Raw genomic sequence first — 17,436 nt, 5'->3', positions numbered from 1 at the left:
AAAAAAAAAAAAAAAAAAGAAAAAAGAAAATCCCATCAGGGTGAGGGTACTTTGCTGCAATTAAGCTTTTATAAGCATCCCACGGATAGAGTTCCCTTCAATCACCATAAATTGTATTATATGCATACCATTAAAAAATGAAACAGATTTGAACAAGTTATTAATATTCTTTTATAAACTTCCATAAGCTATCCCTAAAGGAACTATTTTTTCATCCCTTAAAGGAAAGGGAAGCTTTTTTTTTGAGTCTTTCTCTTATATATAAAATAAACCAACCACATAGATCAATGTGGTAAGAGATAGGTGAACCACACTTAACTCACAACCTTATGCTGAATCTACTGAGAACACAGAAGTTCCTGCTTAGCAGTCTCTCCCTTAAAGTTGTTCCAGGCTACTTTATTCATACTTAGTATATTTTCTGAGTGCTTTACTTAACAACAAAAAACAAAAACAAAACTGAAATATAAAACACATGCTATAAAGAATACAAATCATAAATTCATAGCTTGACAAATTTTTATGACACAAACATATCCCTGTAACCATCATTCTGATCAAGAAATAGAAGCCAATAAGCTCCTTTGTTTCCCTTTCCAGGAAATAACACCCTCCAACTAATTACTACCCTCAAAGCTATTGCCATGGATAAGCTGTGCTGGTGTTAGAATTTTATAAGTAAGGAATCATATTCTATTTCACTGATTTATTTCATTCATTATTTAACATTTTCTTTGTGAGGTTTAGCCACACTGCTGCATATAGTAGAGGTTGGTTCTTTGCCACTGCTGTGTATTATTTCAATGTATGAATACATCAAAATTCACATATCCATCGTCCACTGATGACCACTTAGGTTGTTTCCAGATTGTGGCTATCATGAATAAGGCTGCTAAGAACACACTTTGCAAATCTTTTGGTGCACTTATACACATATTTATGAAGGGTGTATAACGGAATGGAATTGTTGAGTCATAATTTATGTGCATGTTCACATTTCATAGGCAAACCACTTCACAAAGTGGTTTCAAATTAATTACACTCTCACCATGAGAATGTTTGAATGCTTGTGTTCCCTCAAATTCATTACGTTGAAACCTAACCTCCAAAGTGATGGTTATTTATACTCTCAGCATGAGAATTCCGTGAGATCTATTTGTTAGCTTGGAGCTAACAAAGAGTACTAGAGTCAATGAGAACTATTTCCCAACATTTGAATATGTTCCCACTCTCTTTCTAGTCTAGTATAGTGGTATTATTCTTCTATAACTTTTGTGGGAATTCATTGATGACACCATCTAGGTCTTATGGCTTTGCTATGGTCTGAATGTATGTGTTCTCCCCAAATTCATTGTGTTGAAACCTAGCCTCCAAGGTGATGGTATTAAGAAGTAGGGCCTTTAGTAGATGATTAAGTTATGAAGGTGGAGCCCTCATAGGTGAGATTAGTGCCCTTATAAGAAAGCTTGAGGTAACTAGCTAGAGCTTGAGGTAACTAGCTAGCCCTTTTGCTCTTCTGCCTTCTGCCACACAAGGACACATCATTCATCCCTTCTGCCATGTGAAGTTACAATAAGGTGCCATCTTGGAAGCAAGGAGAGCAGCCCTCACCAGATGCCAAATGCTGGCACCTTGAAATTAGACTTCCCAGCCTCCAGAACTGTGAGAAATAAATTTCTATTGTTTATAAACTACCCAGTCTAAGGTATTTTGTTATGGCAACACAAATGGACTAAGACAGTTTCTTTGTGAAAAGGTTTCCAATTATAAATTCTATTTGAAAAATAAATACAGGACTATTCAAACTTTCAATTTCTTCTTATTCTAATCTTGTTAAGTTCTGAGTGGTTCATTCTTTCAAGTCCCAAGCAGGAAATTCACTTATGTTATAATTTTGGGAAATGGATTCATGCATTAAAATTAAAGTTTTTGGGACCATCCACTCATATTGTAACTACTGTTTTCATATACTTGTGCCAAGTTTGTTATTTGGGTCCCACAAACGAACGATAATATAATGTAAAACAGAGGGAATTTCATTTTTCCTGAGGCCAGTCTTGAAATGTATTTTGGACATGGCAAATACACACATGCTCCCCTATCACCTGGCTTCTCATTGTTCAGCGGCTATAAAGTCATTACTTTTATGGAAATATATAGGCATAGGATAATATAACAAACATCTTATAAAATAATGGCTAAGAAGCAGAAAAGGAAAGCACTGCATTCAGGGTTTCACTTTACTTGGGGAAGTTTAACTTGACGGACCCCGACAAATCTAAGAAAACCAGGTGAAAGGAAGAAGGCTCCTGAATCATGTGAATCTTAATGGAGCGAATCAACAAGTGGCCACCTTGGTGAAGCTACCTCAGTATGAACACCTGCTCAACTAGCACGCTGAACTTCTCCTAACATAATCTATTTCTTTTCAGTACAATAAGGTTATGTACTGCATGGTCTTGTGTGAAATGTCACACTACTGCTACTAACTCACATCCCTAAATGCTTCAACATGCTTTACCTCAATGGTTCTCAAACACACTTGTACAGTTAAAATCCCTGGAAACTAATGGCTAAATCCCACCCCAAACAAACAAAATCAAACTTTCTGGTGAGGTGAAATGATATTTTTGAAGTTCTGCACAATTGGCAATGTTCTGCTGTTCCTCATTTGGTCCTCATAGCAAAAATGCTAGGTCTGAGAGCAAATATCATTATGCCTGTTGAACAGATGATTCTGTAGAAAAATGACTTGCCTAAGGTCATAAAAATCATATGCAGAAGAGTTAGAACCAGAACCCAGGCATTCTAAATCCTATTCTTCTACATGTTATCTTTATATAGGATAAACTGAAACTTGCAAAACAGAAAGATATCTTTTTACATAAAGTGTAAGAAGAGTAGAATAGAACAATAAAAAACATTCAAAAGCCTTAAATATGTGCCAAACTGAAAAGAACATGAATATCAGACTTTGAATTAAGGGTACTCTATGACAGAAATTGAAATTAAATGAAGCCAACTATTCATTCAAATGGATAAACTTCCTTCTGCCTTACAGATGGGATAAAGGTAATTTTTAGAAAAAAAGCGATTTCTATTATGCAGAAAAGTATGTGAGATGTAAACAAATGATGCATAAGCCTGCAGAAAAAGACTGACAGATCAGTAAATGTGTGGATAAACACAGGGATTGTGGATGCAATGCTGAAAATTAAATTAGGAATTGCCAAGGATAAATGTCCTTTTAAAAATTAAAAATGCATATTGAAGGCATAATAGTAGAGTGATAAAGAGGAATAAACAAAAAGAGAACAAAATCAAACAAGTTCATAGTAACAGTGATATGCATCACTATCCTTAAGAATTCGCCAGAAGCAAAAGTATCACTGTCATACCCACAGCAGGGGCTGAAGGAGTAACTGCTGAAGGTGGCAAATCAAGAATTGAACTCTCTGGTCAGTTTCTATTACTATGTTTATCTGAGCAACATTTTCCTCAACTGTTCTTATATTCTATTTCAATATTAAAAAATATAACTTCACAAGACAAATCTCATAAGCTTTATCAGTATCAGCACAAGGGTGTTTTGTAAAACCTTCAATGTTTTGGTTCATTTCACTACTATGACATGCCAAACTAACTGGTCACAGGTTATACCACTAATGCTAATAAAATCCCAAACAATTCTCATTTATTTCCCCTCTCTCTCCCTCTTTATTTATTTTGCCATTTTGTCAGTGAAAATCACACTTATCTGTGAATCCCTTTGCTTTTGGGAAGAGCTCATCCAAGATAAGAATCACGTAATTAAAGGTTACAGGAGAGAGGACCCTTTTGAAAATGGTATCTCCTGTAGAAGCCCTAACAACTTCTCTGAACCTGCTAACAAAAATACCTAATGAAGAAAAAGAGAAAATTCCTAACAACTGGCCATAGAACCAAGCTCCTGCAAAGTCCTGGGGGACTTCTCATTAGCTACAAACCAGAGAGCCATGTGAGTACCTTAGAAGTATGTAGTATGTGTTTTATTACCTGAAATAGAGGAAACCTACCCTCATGAAACAGTAAGGGATGTAATCATTCTCCACTTTAGCATGAAACTCTACGTAATTTGCCAACCAGAATACTGGGCAACAGCCCTGATGCAGAGAAACTAGGACAGAGGTGGCCAGAGTGCTATACAACCTTCCCAGTTAGACTTCCCTTGTAACAGCCTCTTTCAAACTTCCACTTCCAAACAACACATTAAAAATCAAAATAGGCTGGACATGTGAACTGTCATTATACCTCCAGCAGTAGCTAGAGGGACTCTGGTGGTCAAGATTGCTGGTTTTCATATTCTCCACCCAGGCTGACTATCAGAGACCAGAGAGTGATGACAGAAGCCTCTAGTTCCCCCTAGAGAGCTGCCTTCATCTAGTTAAGGGAAACTAAGCTCATTTTAGGGTCCCTGTTACTGAACTAGCGTGATTCTAAAATGCCCAAAACAATAACAAGGGCAAGTCAGACACTGAATCTCTTTGCTAACCCAGGTTCAGAAAGAGATCTCCCTGTTCTGGAATGGATAAACAAATCAAACAAAAAGCATAGTCAAGGTCTATTAAAAAAGTCCTGCAGAACATTCCAAAGACCCAAAGGGAGAATAACCATGTTTTAAGAAATAATATTAACCAGAAACCAAAGAAAAACTAGAAACTGTTTGGCAACCACAATAAGAAGATCAGACCGCTATGAACCTGGAGCAGAAAAACAGGAAGATGACAACAATGATTATAATAATAACTCACAACTAATAAGTGATTCTTCTGTTCCAGGTTCTATTCCAAGTAATTTACATATATTAACTCATTTAATCCTCCCAATAAGTAGGTACTGTTATTATCCCCATTTTACAGGGCAGGAAATGGACTGAGGCACAGAGAGGTATAAATAACTTAGCAGACATCATATAGCTAAAAAGTGACAGGATAATTCCACTGCTAACCACTAGACAACACCCGCCTGACATTCCATGGCATATAAAAAGTTGTAATTTTTTAAAAATTAAATATATATCAGGCTGATATGAAAACAGAGTTGGGAAAGATTTCAGAAAAATTAAAAATGCAAAATGGAATAAAAATCTACTCCAGAAGTAGTAAGACGCAAAACAGACTTTAGAAGAAAAGTGAATCAGCGAAGGGCACAAACAAGCAGAGAAACTCTCCCTGACTACACAGAAATAAAAAGCTAAAAATGAGAAAGCAAAGTACATGTGTGAGACATCACACAATATGAATGAACACTTTTCTGTACAACTCATGTACTGCCAAAAGGAAGAGAAGGGTAAATAGTGCTTAATCATTCACCCTTTTGCCTTGAAAAGTTCAGGTACAAGAATGGGAGACAGGAAGAGGCCAGACTGCAATGGATTAAAAATGAATGGTTAGCAATAAAAACAATTAATACATAACTGACAGCTCACCATATACCCTGCACCTCACAACACTCCTCAGGGGCCTCCCACTGCCAAGCTGAGGAGAGGGAGGCAGTGCCAAGCCCAGCAACATGCCCAACTTCACACAGCGAGTGGGAATGCGAGCCCAGGCAGCTGGAATACACAGCTATGCTCTTAGCCTCTAAGCGATATTGCCTTCAGCTTTATACTATTGAATTTCTTTGAAGAAATGAAAACAAATGCAACTGAGGCAATCATCAAAATTATAACTGAAGTAAACTTTTCTGAAATGAAAATAATACTTCACTGTATGGATCAAAAGGACTGATTGTGCACCAGACAAAATTAATGAAAAGAGACCAGAACTAGACATAATTTAGCAAACTGAATTACACAGACCATTTATTACTGTTGTTGTTCTTGTTGTAATTATTATTATTAGTCCAAGTTCCAAGGCAGGACCAAAAAAAAAAAATTGTAAAGGTTTTAGAAAAGAACAAAAGTAAGCTGGCTTCAGACGTGTCTACAAAAATAAATGTCAGAAAAAAGGGAACATCTCCAAAATTTTGAGAGAAAATATTCCAACCCAGAATTTTATACTAAATTATAGTTTACATATGAAAGCAACATATGCAAGCGATCCCAAAATAAACCTTGTATGTACTTATCCTAAAAGTTTTCTAGAAACATATGCCAGTAAACTGAAACTGAACACACACACACACGATATATGTGTGTGTCTCAAAATGCAAAACTCAAGTGCAGAAAAGTCATGACAAAAAAAGATTGAAAATGACCACCAGCTGAATAAACAGTATATTTTAAACAACTGATGGAATTATGACTTGAAAACTGAATGCAAATATCAAAGGTTACCCTTGAAATAACCTAATAAATAATTATCTATCTAGGATCCTTAACAGACTAAAGAAAAGAAAAAAACCCCACAAAACCTATTTAAAGAAGCATTAGATTTAGGTATCTGGAATGTATTTGTGTAATGTCTTTATGTTTTTATCATCACTAACCACTTTACCAGATCATTCTATACTAGCTTCTCAACTTTCACAATACTGACTAACCCACGGTAAGGGAGTAGCTTACATATAAGTATGTGTACTAAAAGATTTATTTTCAATTCTATCAATGTTAATAAAAATATGGGAAAATCATTTCCCAAAATATATCACAGTTCCACACCAAAATATGGCAGCTATAAATTTCACCAAAATAGGAAACCAAGGTGTTTGACAAGAAGGGTACCATGAGATAATCTGAGGTTCATCTTATCCACCAGATGGAGTAGCTAATACATTCCACTTTGGTGCATTAAATAATAATTCTTCAACATTTAAAGCTCTGAAAATTCCTAGATGAAGTATTTAGTAAAAATTCATTTCCAATTTTTAAAAAAAGTGAGTACTATCTTTCAACAAATTAGTTCCATTAAATTGATAACAGCCCAAAAGGAATTCCTCACCTTTAAGAAAACAAAATGAAGACTATCTTTCTTACAGATACATGAACACAAAAAATGTTTCAGCGGTGTGTATAATTCTTCTCAATTTCTGCACAAACCAACTCCTCCCTCATCTCTCTCTGATAATCATGACAATCTCAGAATTTCTGAAAGTACTGTAAAATTTGACAGTGCTTTTTGAAAAGCACTAGTGTTCCAATTACTGTTTCAAAAGACTCTTTGGGCAACATTAGGCTTAGATCTATAAAATGCATTCTTGTATGTCAAGAGACTTCATGTTGCTTTTTGTTAACAGATTAAATGGGTATATCTCTTTTACACTGAGATATATATATTACTCTTTTACACTTTTAAACTTTTACCGTTTTTAATTTACCCATCTTAATGGCCCACTGAATTTAGGGCACATAAAAAATATAAAATTAGATTAGAAAATCTGCTTTACTCAGTAAGGAATATGTAAAGATCTATAATGATTCTTAATGCACTCTCTCAAACTGTTATTTTAGAAAAGTAGCTTAAATACACTATGCATTAGAATTTTATCATTGCAAACCAACATTAGAAAAGATTTCCATCGACTTAAAAACAAAAAAGACATTCTTATAAGTGGAAAATCAATCACCACAACCATTAAATGTCACAGCTCAACATCAGCAAGAAGCACTGATAATTGTTAGTTATACACTGCACAAATGATGTATGTCCTTGGTCGAGGAAGTAGACACCAGGTTTTTAGAAAACTGTACATATATTGATTTTACATTTATTTAATGTGGCCATTGTAAGACACTTTATTCTTCTGATAAACTATGATTGCTTATCAAAAGATTCTATAATTCAAGAGAAACATTCATAACTTGTGTGTGAAAATGAAAACCACTGGCCCACAGAAATCATGCCCACAAAATCCAATTTTGTGGATTTATGGCAGAAAGGCATTAAACTACTATCTTGCAGGAACTGCAGACTAGTCACTGAAGTAGAAGTGGCACGGCAGTAATGATTAAGGGGACACGTCACCCTGCCACAGCTGTTAATCAGTTTAATACTAGTTACATTATTGACAGTCTTGTAATTACTTTTCCTAAGGCACATTTATGCAAAATATATTTTATTTTAATTATGACCAATCAGAAGCAACTTCAATACTCAGAAAGAATAATCAAGATTGTCTTAATGCAGGTATATAGTAAGCAAGGTGCTGTTCCGATCACCTGGGGCTGGCGCCACAGCAGAACTCTCAGCATGACCACATCCTTGCCATACCTTGCCATCCTCTGAACACACGCCCATGTGCTCTCCACTTTCATCCAAGCTAATCTGATTTATCTTCACAGGACTCTAAAAAGAAAAAGACGAAAAGATGTGTAAAACTTCAGGAACATATGTATCAACAATCAAATGTCTTTGCTCTTTGTAAAATAGTAAACTCTTTGTTTTCTTCTTAAATAATGACAGTTTCCAACTATCTTACACAAAGCACAGTAGAAACTAACTATGAGAAGAAAAGTAAGCCTACAACAGCTAGAACATAAGCTTGCAAAGTAGCTTTTAAAAAATATTTAGCCTTAAAATGGTTTGGCTTGTTGATAAAATAAATGTAAATATGCAAAGTTGAATGTGAGATCTTCAGGTGAAAAATATATCAGAGCAAGCAGGCAAAGGTCAGGGCAGACCAAGGCTCCCAGACCCCAAAAAGGCCACCCATTGATTGATGCTGTTGAAAGACATTCTGACATGGAGATGAGACTCCTGGCTACAAAATCCTTTCTCATCTCGATCCCTAAATCACCACACGAGCGACACTCCTGAGATGCAGCCCATGAAAAATAAGCTAGCTCCTTAAAGTTCCTAGAATGTTAGAAGAGTAAAGGTCCTTGAAGATAGATATTTGATCTATTTTGTAGAAGAATAAACTAAAGCTCACAGCAGGGAATCAAAACAGAGAAAACAGAGGAGTCAGGGCTACAACCTGGGAGGAGTGAAGAATACTGCACTGGGCAGCAAGGATCTACAAAGAAAGCAAAAGCTGATCTGGGAAAGCACCTAGGCCAGCATGTCTGGACTTCTGGCTGAGAAGTCTAAATGTTCAGCTTCTATAGTCTTTGAATAAATTCCTTCCTCAAATTGAACATCTTCTGTTAATAGTTTCCTTATTCAGATCATGGGTTCATCAAACAACAATTTTTTAATATCGATTTTAGTCTTGGAAAATATAAACTCCACAAACCTCTGACTGTAATTTCTTTGGCATCTGGTTGTAAGCTGCCTCAAATTTATAATTTAGTAAGTTTGTGCAGCCTAGGTTTCCTTTCCAATATGGTACTGTCCACATGTAGCCTTTAAAACTGAAAGTTAAATTAAAATTCGATAAATCAGTTCCTCTGTTGCACTAACACATGCCAAGTGTTCAACGACTACATGTGACTTGTACTAGAAAGAATACAGATCACAGAACATCATCACTGCAGTAAGTTCTACTGGACAGCGTTGTTCTATGCTTAGAAAACTGAGACCCAATAATGAAAGCAGCTAAGACATCAAGCCTTCTTTACAAAGCTCTTCTTTACTGCAAGTTACACTTAGTAGATTTTCTTTCTATATACATGTTTATGTAATTTGTTCTTGGACTCTGGTATTGAAAAGCTCATGGCCTATCCTAATATTCTGTAAATCACATTATATCATTTCCAAAGACCTAGCATACACAAGATCTGTTATTCAACCCCAGAGGAAAGTAGTCAGCTAAGGCTGGTTATCTCCATCTCACAATGAGGAAAATGAGGCTTCAAGAATTTATGTGAAGTGTCTAAAGCCACAGTGCTACTAAGGACTATGCATGGCACACAATAGTATTCCAAGTGCAAATAAACCAAAGTTTCCATTACAACATGTTTCTCACTGAATGGAAACCATTTGTGCCATCACATTAGCAACATTATGGGGGAAAAAAATCATACCTCTAAGGTAAAAGAATCCTTTTTCCCACGTACCTCTATTAGCAATAGAAGGTTTTTTTTTTTGACTTTTTTTCTGCCAACGATCAATATTCATTGATTCATTTTCCTGACTACTAATAAACTTAAGCATTTTTCTTAAGTCTATTGGCCAATTAATTTGCTCTTCTGTAAACTGCTTGTTCACCTCTCTTACTCATTTTTTTTTCTATTAACATGTTTGTTGTTTTGTCAATCTATAAGAGCTCTTTTCTATTTTTAGGGGATGAAGTATAATATTTATCCAGACATTGTATATGCAGTCTCCTATTTTTTTGCATGATGGTTATTACTTTATTTCTTATATTTAAGTCTTTCACATTTCAGAATTCATTTTCTTTTTTTTTTTCGAGACGGATTCTAGCTCTGTCACCAGGCTAGAGTGCAGTGGCACGATCTCAGCTTACTGCAACCTCCGCCTCCTGGGTTCAAGTGATTTTCCTGCCTCAGCCTCCTGAGTAGCTGGGATTATAGGCACGTGCCACCACGTCCAGCTAATTTTCACATAACATTCTGGGTTTTCAGCTGTGGTCTCTGTCCATTCCCATATCAATTTAGCATTGATTTAATTATAGAGGGTGTACACAGTATGTTTTGAAATCTAGTAAGTCTCAGTCACAATTTTTCACATTTTCTTTGGCTTTTCTCCAATATTTATTCTTGTGAATTTTGAGATCAAATGACCCCAATGTTGCTAAACATAATAGTCCTGGTTCAATCCTAACTTACTTCACCTAATTGGAGCACATAGCACCACTGATAACTCCTGACTTCCACATCTCATGGTTCAGTCCTTGCACCTCTTCTTTTTTACATCTATACTCAAAACATAATATTTTCTCCAGGCCATGGAATGACCCCTGTATTTTTATCTCCAGGTTGGGCCTCTCCCTATTCCAGACCAGTATCTAAGATGGTTTCTTTTATATCTGTACTTGGATGCCTAATATGTACCTCATCTAAAACATATCCAAAACCAAGATCCCAATATTCCCTCTGGAAAGGGCTCTTCCTGATGGTTTCCCCACCTCAGTTAATGCCTTCTTCTAGTTGCTCTGGGAAAAAACTTTCAAGCCACTTTTGATTCCTGTCTTTATGTCCACTCTATATTTAATCTTTCATAATTCCTATCACCTCTTATGACGAAATTTATTCAGACTTGGACCACATTTCACCACCCCTACAGCTGCTATCCTGGTCCATCATTCTAGTAGGGATTATCATAATTGTCTCCTAAATGACTTTCTCCTGCCCTAACTCTCCTAGAAATCTGTTCTCAATCCCAAGCCTGCACAGTGACACTGTTAACAGGTTAATAAGAGTCATTCCTTTGCTTAAAACCCTGCAATGGCCTCCTATCTCAAGAAAAAAGCCAAAATGTTTACTATGACCTGACAGTCCTAAATTATCTGGCCTTTGCCTTCCCTCCAACTTCTGACCTCATCCCTCTCCCCCTGGTTCTCTCTACACCAGTCCTGATGACCTTTTGCTACTTCTCAAGCCTTAAGGCCTCTGCATTTGTTCATCCCATGCCTGGAATGCTTTTCTGCCTACTCTGCGCTGCTAATCATCTTCTCAGTGAGACTCTGGCCAACCAATCTAAAAGTTCAACATTTTACCCAAACATTTCATAACTCCTCATTGCTTTTGTTTTGTTTCCTTAGCACTTGCCACTATCTTAGTATATCTTTTACTTATTTATTTTCAAACTCACTAACTAGAATATTAACTTCATGAGAGAATGTTCAAAGAATAAAAAATTCCAATTCAACATAAATTCTTCCAGAGAAAAAAATAAAAAAGAAATGCTCCTTAACCCATTTTAACAGACTAGGATAACCTTAAACTAATAAAACTCAACAAAAATATTAGGAGAAAGAAAAAGTACAAGTAAATCTTACCCACAAACATAAATGAAAAAATCCTAAAGAAACAATTAACAAAGTCAACTTATAGAGAAAATCCAAATTTATTCCAAAAATACAAAGCTGATTTAACCTATGAACACAAATTTTCTATACTGAGAAAAATCATAGAATTATCTCAATGGATACAGAAAGTTTTTGATGAAACTCAATATCCATTCATGGTATTAAAAAAAAAAAAAACTTTTAGCACACTAGGAGAAAAATTCCTCAACCTCTTAAAGAATATCTTCTGAATGGTAAGGAAAATATTGCACTTAATGGTAAAATGTTGAGAGCTCTCCCTTTGTTATCTTTGTAATATTGAATCTTCCAATCCGCAAACATGGAACATTTCTTCATTTATTTAGGTCTTCTTCGGTATCTCTAAATAAAGTTTTATATGCTTCCCCTGAGAGGTCTTAATATTTGTTTGATAGTTTTATTCAAGGAGCAGCAATCACAGGAAGCATCCTTTCCTCATTCCTGACACGTATTGTGTGATTCCATTTACACAACATAAAAAATAGGCAAAACCAGAGTGTGTAGGGGGTGCACATACAGGTTGTAAAATAAAATGGAGAAGTCAGAGAGTTATTACTATAAAGGTCAGTATAGTGGTTACCTCTGAGGGGAAGAGAGAACACGGTGATCAGGAAGGGTCACATGGTTTATTCTCAACAGAGTGGTAGTTTTGTGACTGTTTGGATGGTGACGATCTGTTTTACTACACATTTTATGTAAAGTTACATTTCACAATAAACATTCAAAATTTAAAAAGATAAAAAGGAACCAGCCCATAAAAATGTCTGAGATCAACATCTTTAATGGGTTATTTCTTAAATCTTGAGATCTTTTTTTCATTTTTTTCCACTTTAATTGTCAAGCTACTCAAATGTTCTCAATCTAATCTGGTCATTTATATTTTCCAAGAAAAAAAAATATAGCACATTTTAAATTCATTAGTGATGAAAATAACTTTTATTTTACTTTTTGTTCTTTAACAATTTTAGTAATACCGATGATATTCATACTGCTAAGAATAAATAGTAAAACTATTACTACTAAGTTAATATTTACTATATGGTCATTATACATCAGGCTCTATTCTATGACTTTTATACATGCATCATTTAACACAGCAATTCTATAAGCTAGGTACTATTACTTTTCCTATTTCATATTTGCAAATATACAGATATCTTACTGGTATAAGTACTTTGTTTCCTTTTTTTCTTTGATTATCATTATCAGGTGTATATCAGCTGTACTGGTAGCCTCTTTGCAGAAACAATATTTTCATCAATTTGTTTTATTTTAAAATTTTTCTATTTATTAATTTCTTATTATTATTCCTTAATTTTTTCCTTTTTAATTTTAGAATAATTTTGTTCACCATCTTGAAATTTCCAGACTTTAATATACTACCTAATAATTGTAATTACTGATTTGTCAGTCATATAATAAAATGCTTTTGATTATCACTGGCCACAAATCGAAAGACAAAAGTTAACGTTTAATTACAATAATTATTTCCTTTTTGAGAAAAGTAACATTTTGTTTCATTTCCAAGGATGGTCATGCTGTATTTGCCCATTAATCTAGTTATTAATAAAGTCTAGTGTGAATGAATTGTGGTCTGTGAATGTGGTTTGTATAATATCTGTTTTTAGAAATTTAATAATTTCTCTAATTATTCTTAAGATATAATTTCAAAAATAATGCATATTCTCTATTTTAGGCTCAAAATATGTATTTTTAAATCACGCTATTTATATTATTTAATTTCTCTATATACTTACTGTTTTCTTCCTTCATCTATCAAAACTGATTAAAAACAAGTTTTAAAAACTTCTTACTCCAATTGTAGTTTTGTTCATTTATCCTTGAATTTCAAATGAATTTTGGTCCAGATATTAGATGCCCTATAATTTGGCATATCAAAGGGTATAATGATTGTACTCAATCTTCCTTTTAACTTGTAAATGTAATCAACATACTATGCCTTCTGCTGGTTAATGTTCTTTTGCTCTAAATTCTAGTTTTTGTCACATTTCTACTGCCAACACACTTGATTTCTGTTTGGCTTTTTACAGTGTATTTTGCTCACATTTTTATTTTTCACTTTCATCATTTTGTAAAATATGTGTCCTTCAAAGCTAAGGTTATTTTTCTTTAATTAATAGTAACAGAATATCTGATCCATTTAGTATTGGCTTTGTTACTACATTATTTTACAGTTTTTATGTGTCCCCATTTGATTTTTTATTATTTGCTATAGTACTCAAATTTTTTTCTTTTCCATCCAAGAATTAGATGTTGTTGATCTTTTATCTTATTAGTAATTACCTTTAAATTATTATAAATTATACTTGATTTATGCCTCCCCAAAATCAATGCAATCACATTATTTAGTACTTGATTATTTACTACAGTCTTCCCTTCTCTGTTTCAAAGTGAAAATATAAATATTCTCCATTTCTTGGGTCACTTTAAATAGAATTGGAGAGAAAAGACATCAGTAAAAACTGCAGTCTTACGCTATCGGTTCTAAGAATGAATCCAGGAGCAGAAACTATTTTACTTTTGAGATGTCTGTAATTTTTAAACTGATTTATAAGAAGTCATTATAGGTTAAGGATATTTAAGGATATTTACCCCATGTCATGCAGACTGCAAACATCTTCGTACCTTATTATATATTTTAAAATTTTCTTTGCAGTGATTTTTGAATAAATTTGAATTTTTTAGTCACCAAAATCAAACTAAGTAAACAGTCAATGTGCATAAATTGTAAGTAAACAAGAATAAGAGTCAATTTAACAAAAAAAAAAAAATGAAAACCAAAACAATATATTTTACCTTTGGAAATAGCAAACTTTCAAAAACAGTTTTGGCAAAGCAGCACAAAAAAGGATACTCATACTGCTGGTAATAATTTAAATTTGGAAAATGTTTCTGAAGGGTATTTGAAAATGTGTATCAAAATTATTTAAAATATGCATTACCTATTATGACCAAAGAGAAGCAAAAAGATTTTTTCACAAGGGCCTTTTCACAACAAGTTTCTTTTGTAAGATACTAAAAAATAGAAATTATCTAAATTTCTAAAAGCAAAGCATCTAAATGATAATTCTTAGAATTAAGTTAACAAAAAGGTATTATGTACTAAGGTATTTGGCTTTGTCCAATGAGAGGTTCAGTCTTTGCCCTTGGCTTCTGTGTCGACAGGAACATCTTAAGTCAAAGGCAGGGGGCTGGCCAGACCAGACATTAGGGTAGGCCTGCCATACCCAATCGTATTAGTGTGGGAGCTGGACAAAGCAAAAAGACCAATCATGTAGTGGGTGGGGGCTTTGGGTCAGAGTGGTATTAGTCAACCTAGCAGCTGAGATTAACCACATGAATAATCCTCAATCGATCATGCCTGTGTAATAGAGTCTACATAAAAATCCTGAACACTGAGGCTCAGGGGAGCTTCTCTGGTCAGCACACATCTATACCAGGAGGGTAGCGCATACTGAGGACAATGAAAGCTTTACATTTGAAACCCTCCCATGCTGTAGCCTATATGTTCTCTCTTCCTTTGTCTGATTTTTGACCTGTATCCTTTCCTTGTAATAAAGCACCATTAATACAACAGCTTTTAGTGAGTTCTGTGAGTCTCCTACCTATCAAACATGAGGGTGGTTTTGGGAATCCCCAGAATTTGCAGTGTGTGTCAGAAGGCTTGGGTAGATTTGGCTGTCAGGAGAACTGTGCTCTCAAACCTTGAAGTTTGGTTAACTCCAGGTTAGCCGAATATTACTATATTTAGAGTATTTGTATATCACCTATGTGACTGGAAGCAGATACTCCCAAATATTAGCATTGGTTATATCTGAGTGCTAAGTTATTATTGTTTGGGTTACTCCTTTCTATGTTTTACTAGATCTCTACAAAAAAAATATTTATTTTGTTTCTAATCAGAAGATAGTTTTAAAATATGGCAAGGTAGCAAATTCATTAATCTAAAAACAAAAAGAAACCAGATATTAAATATAATATTTAAAACCAGGATTCCAGGAACTCACATGCATATTTTTGAGTGATAACTGAGTACCATTACTATGCACATTCCATTTCCATAACAGTTCCATAACATTTAATAAAGAACAAATAAACAAGAGGATTTCAATATTACAACTGTCAATGTTGCATGCAACTAGCCTGGCATCCATAATCATTCCTCCTATAAAAGAAACAAATGCCTTACACGCATCTGTCATTTCTATATACTGAAAACAAAGAAACAAGCAGCAACGACAGGAAAACAACAACAACAACAACAACAGGAAGGAGAGAAAGGGTACAAGATATTCCTAAACATAGAGGGGAACCTTCCAGTACAAGATTCTACATAGCTAAAATGCCTGATTTTCCTAAACCTTTCACCATAACAGCAATGAGCAGAAAGCATCACATCTAAACATACAATTTGGGGTGTGTGTTTGCAAAGATGTAATACTGGCATAAATGTAGGAAAGAGAGAGTGACCAGAGAAAAGAAGACCAGAGAAAAATGGCCTCAGCTGTATTTTCCATTAGCTACAATTTTATTACTAATGGAGACATGTTTGGAATTCTGGACAATATAAGTGAGTTTGTTCAAAAATCAATAATGTCAAGCTGACACTATAGAACATACAAAAATGTTTCCTTAATGGAATAAAAAAAGAAGTCCGAGTAAGCAGGAGGGGGCAAGGACCAGCACACACCTTCTAAATCTAGGTCCACTACAGGTGGTCTCGAGTTCTTAAATTTAAAGAAAAGGCAAAATTACCAACATGTACACCTCATGTGATAATCAATTACCTAATGTAAGATGCTTGAAATAAATACACTTAGTATGGATTATGTCAGCTCTTCAATTAGGAATAAATTCACGATCATTTCGAAAGCTGCTTTTAACGGTGTTCTTTGTGGCAACTTCTTTTCCCTTGACACTCCTCATCATCCCACCTTAAGCTATCAGTCCCCCAACAGTGAACCCAAGAAATCAATCTGCTAATGTATAATTTGTAAGGCTCCTCTGACTAACAAATGGATAATTGATTCCTTCAAAAATGCTGCATCCCCATGGACACAGAGAGGAATGAATAAGAAATAGAAGACAGGATTTCATTTTCGTTCTCTCAGAGACCCACTAGTTAGCAATCCCAACATCCACATGGTTGCCTATGTAGCTTCATGCTCTTTAGTCACAGTTAGCAAGCACGCCACACTTACACTCCATGTGTGAAAAGCAAACGTCTGTTCTTTCATACTTGGGAAAAGCTCATTTTACTGCTTATTTTACTCTCCACTGATGATGCGCCCAGGAGGGAAGCAAGACCTCCACCTGGATTTAAGAAGCCTATGAAAAACACACCTAATAGCAAGTTTTCTATACATCTACAAAACAAAACAAAAACAAATAGAAATACTTATTTTCTCATTGACTTATTTTAAAACCAGAACAGTATATTCTTTTTTTTTTTTTTCTTGGAAACAAGAGTCTCATTCTGTCGCTCAGGCTGGAGTGCAGTGATGTGATCTCGGCTCACTGTAACCTCTGCCTCCTGGTGGAAGTGAT

At 34.7% G+C, this 17,436-nt stretch overlaps 1 protein-coding gene across 1 annotated transcript in view; it reads right to left on the bottom strand.

The window, feature by feature from the left end:
• Window positions 1–17,436, bottom strand: part of VPS41 (vacuolar protein sorting 41 homolog (S. cerevisiae)) — a 184,620-nt gene that overhangs the window by 94,615 nt on the left and 72,569 nt on the right. Inside the window, exon 5 of the mRNA XM_011944508.1 lies at window positions 8,190–8,264. Coding sequence (XP_011799898.1) covers window positions 8,190–8,264 — 75 coding nt within the window. The remainder of the gene's footprint in view (window positions 1–8,189; window positions 8,265–17,436) is intronic.

Source organism: Colobus angolensis, unplaced genomic scaffold (genome assembly GCF_000951035.1).
Source record: "Colobus angolensis palliatus isolate OR3802 unplaced genomic scaffold, Cang.pa_1.0 Scaffold232, whole genome shotgun sequence".
In the NCBI taxonomy this organism is placed as follows: Eukaryota; Metazoa; Chordata; class Mammalia; order Primates; family Cercopithecidae; genus Colobus; species Colobus angolensis.
Note: the sequence above shows the minus strand (reverse complement) of the source record. Positions and strands in the feature narration are given on the sequence as shown.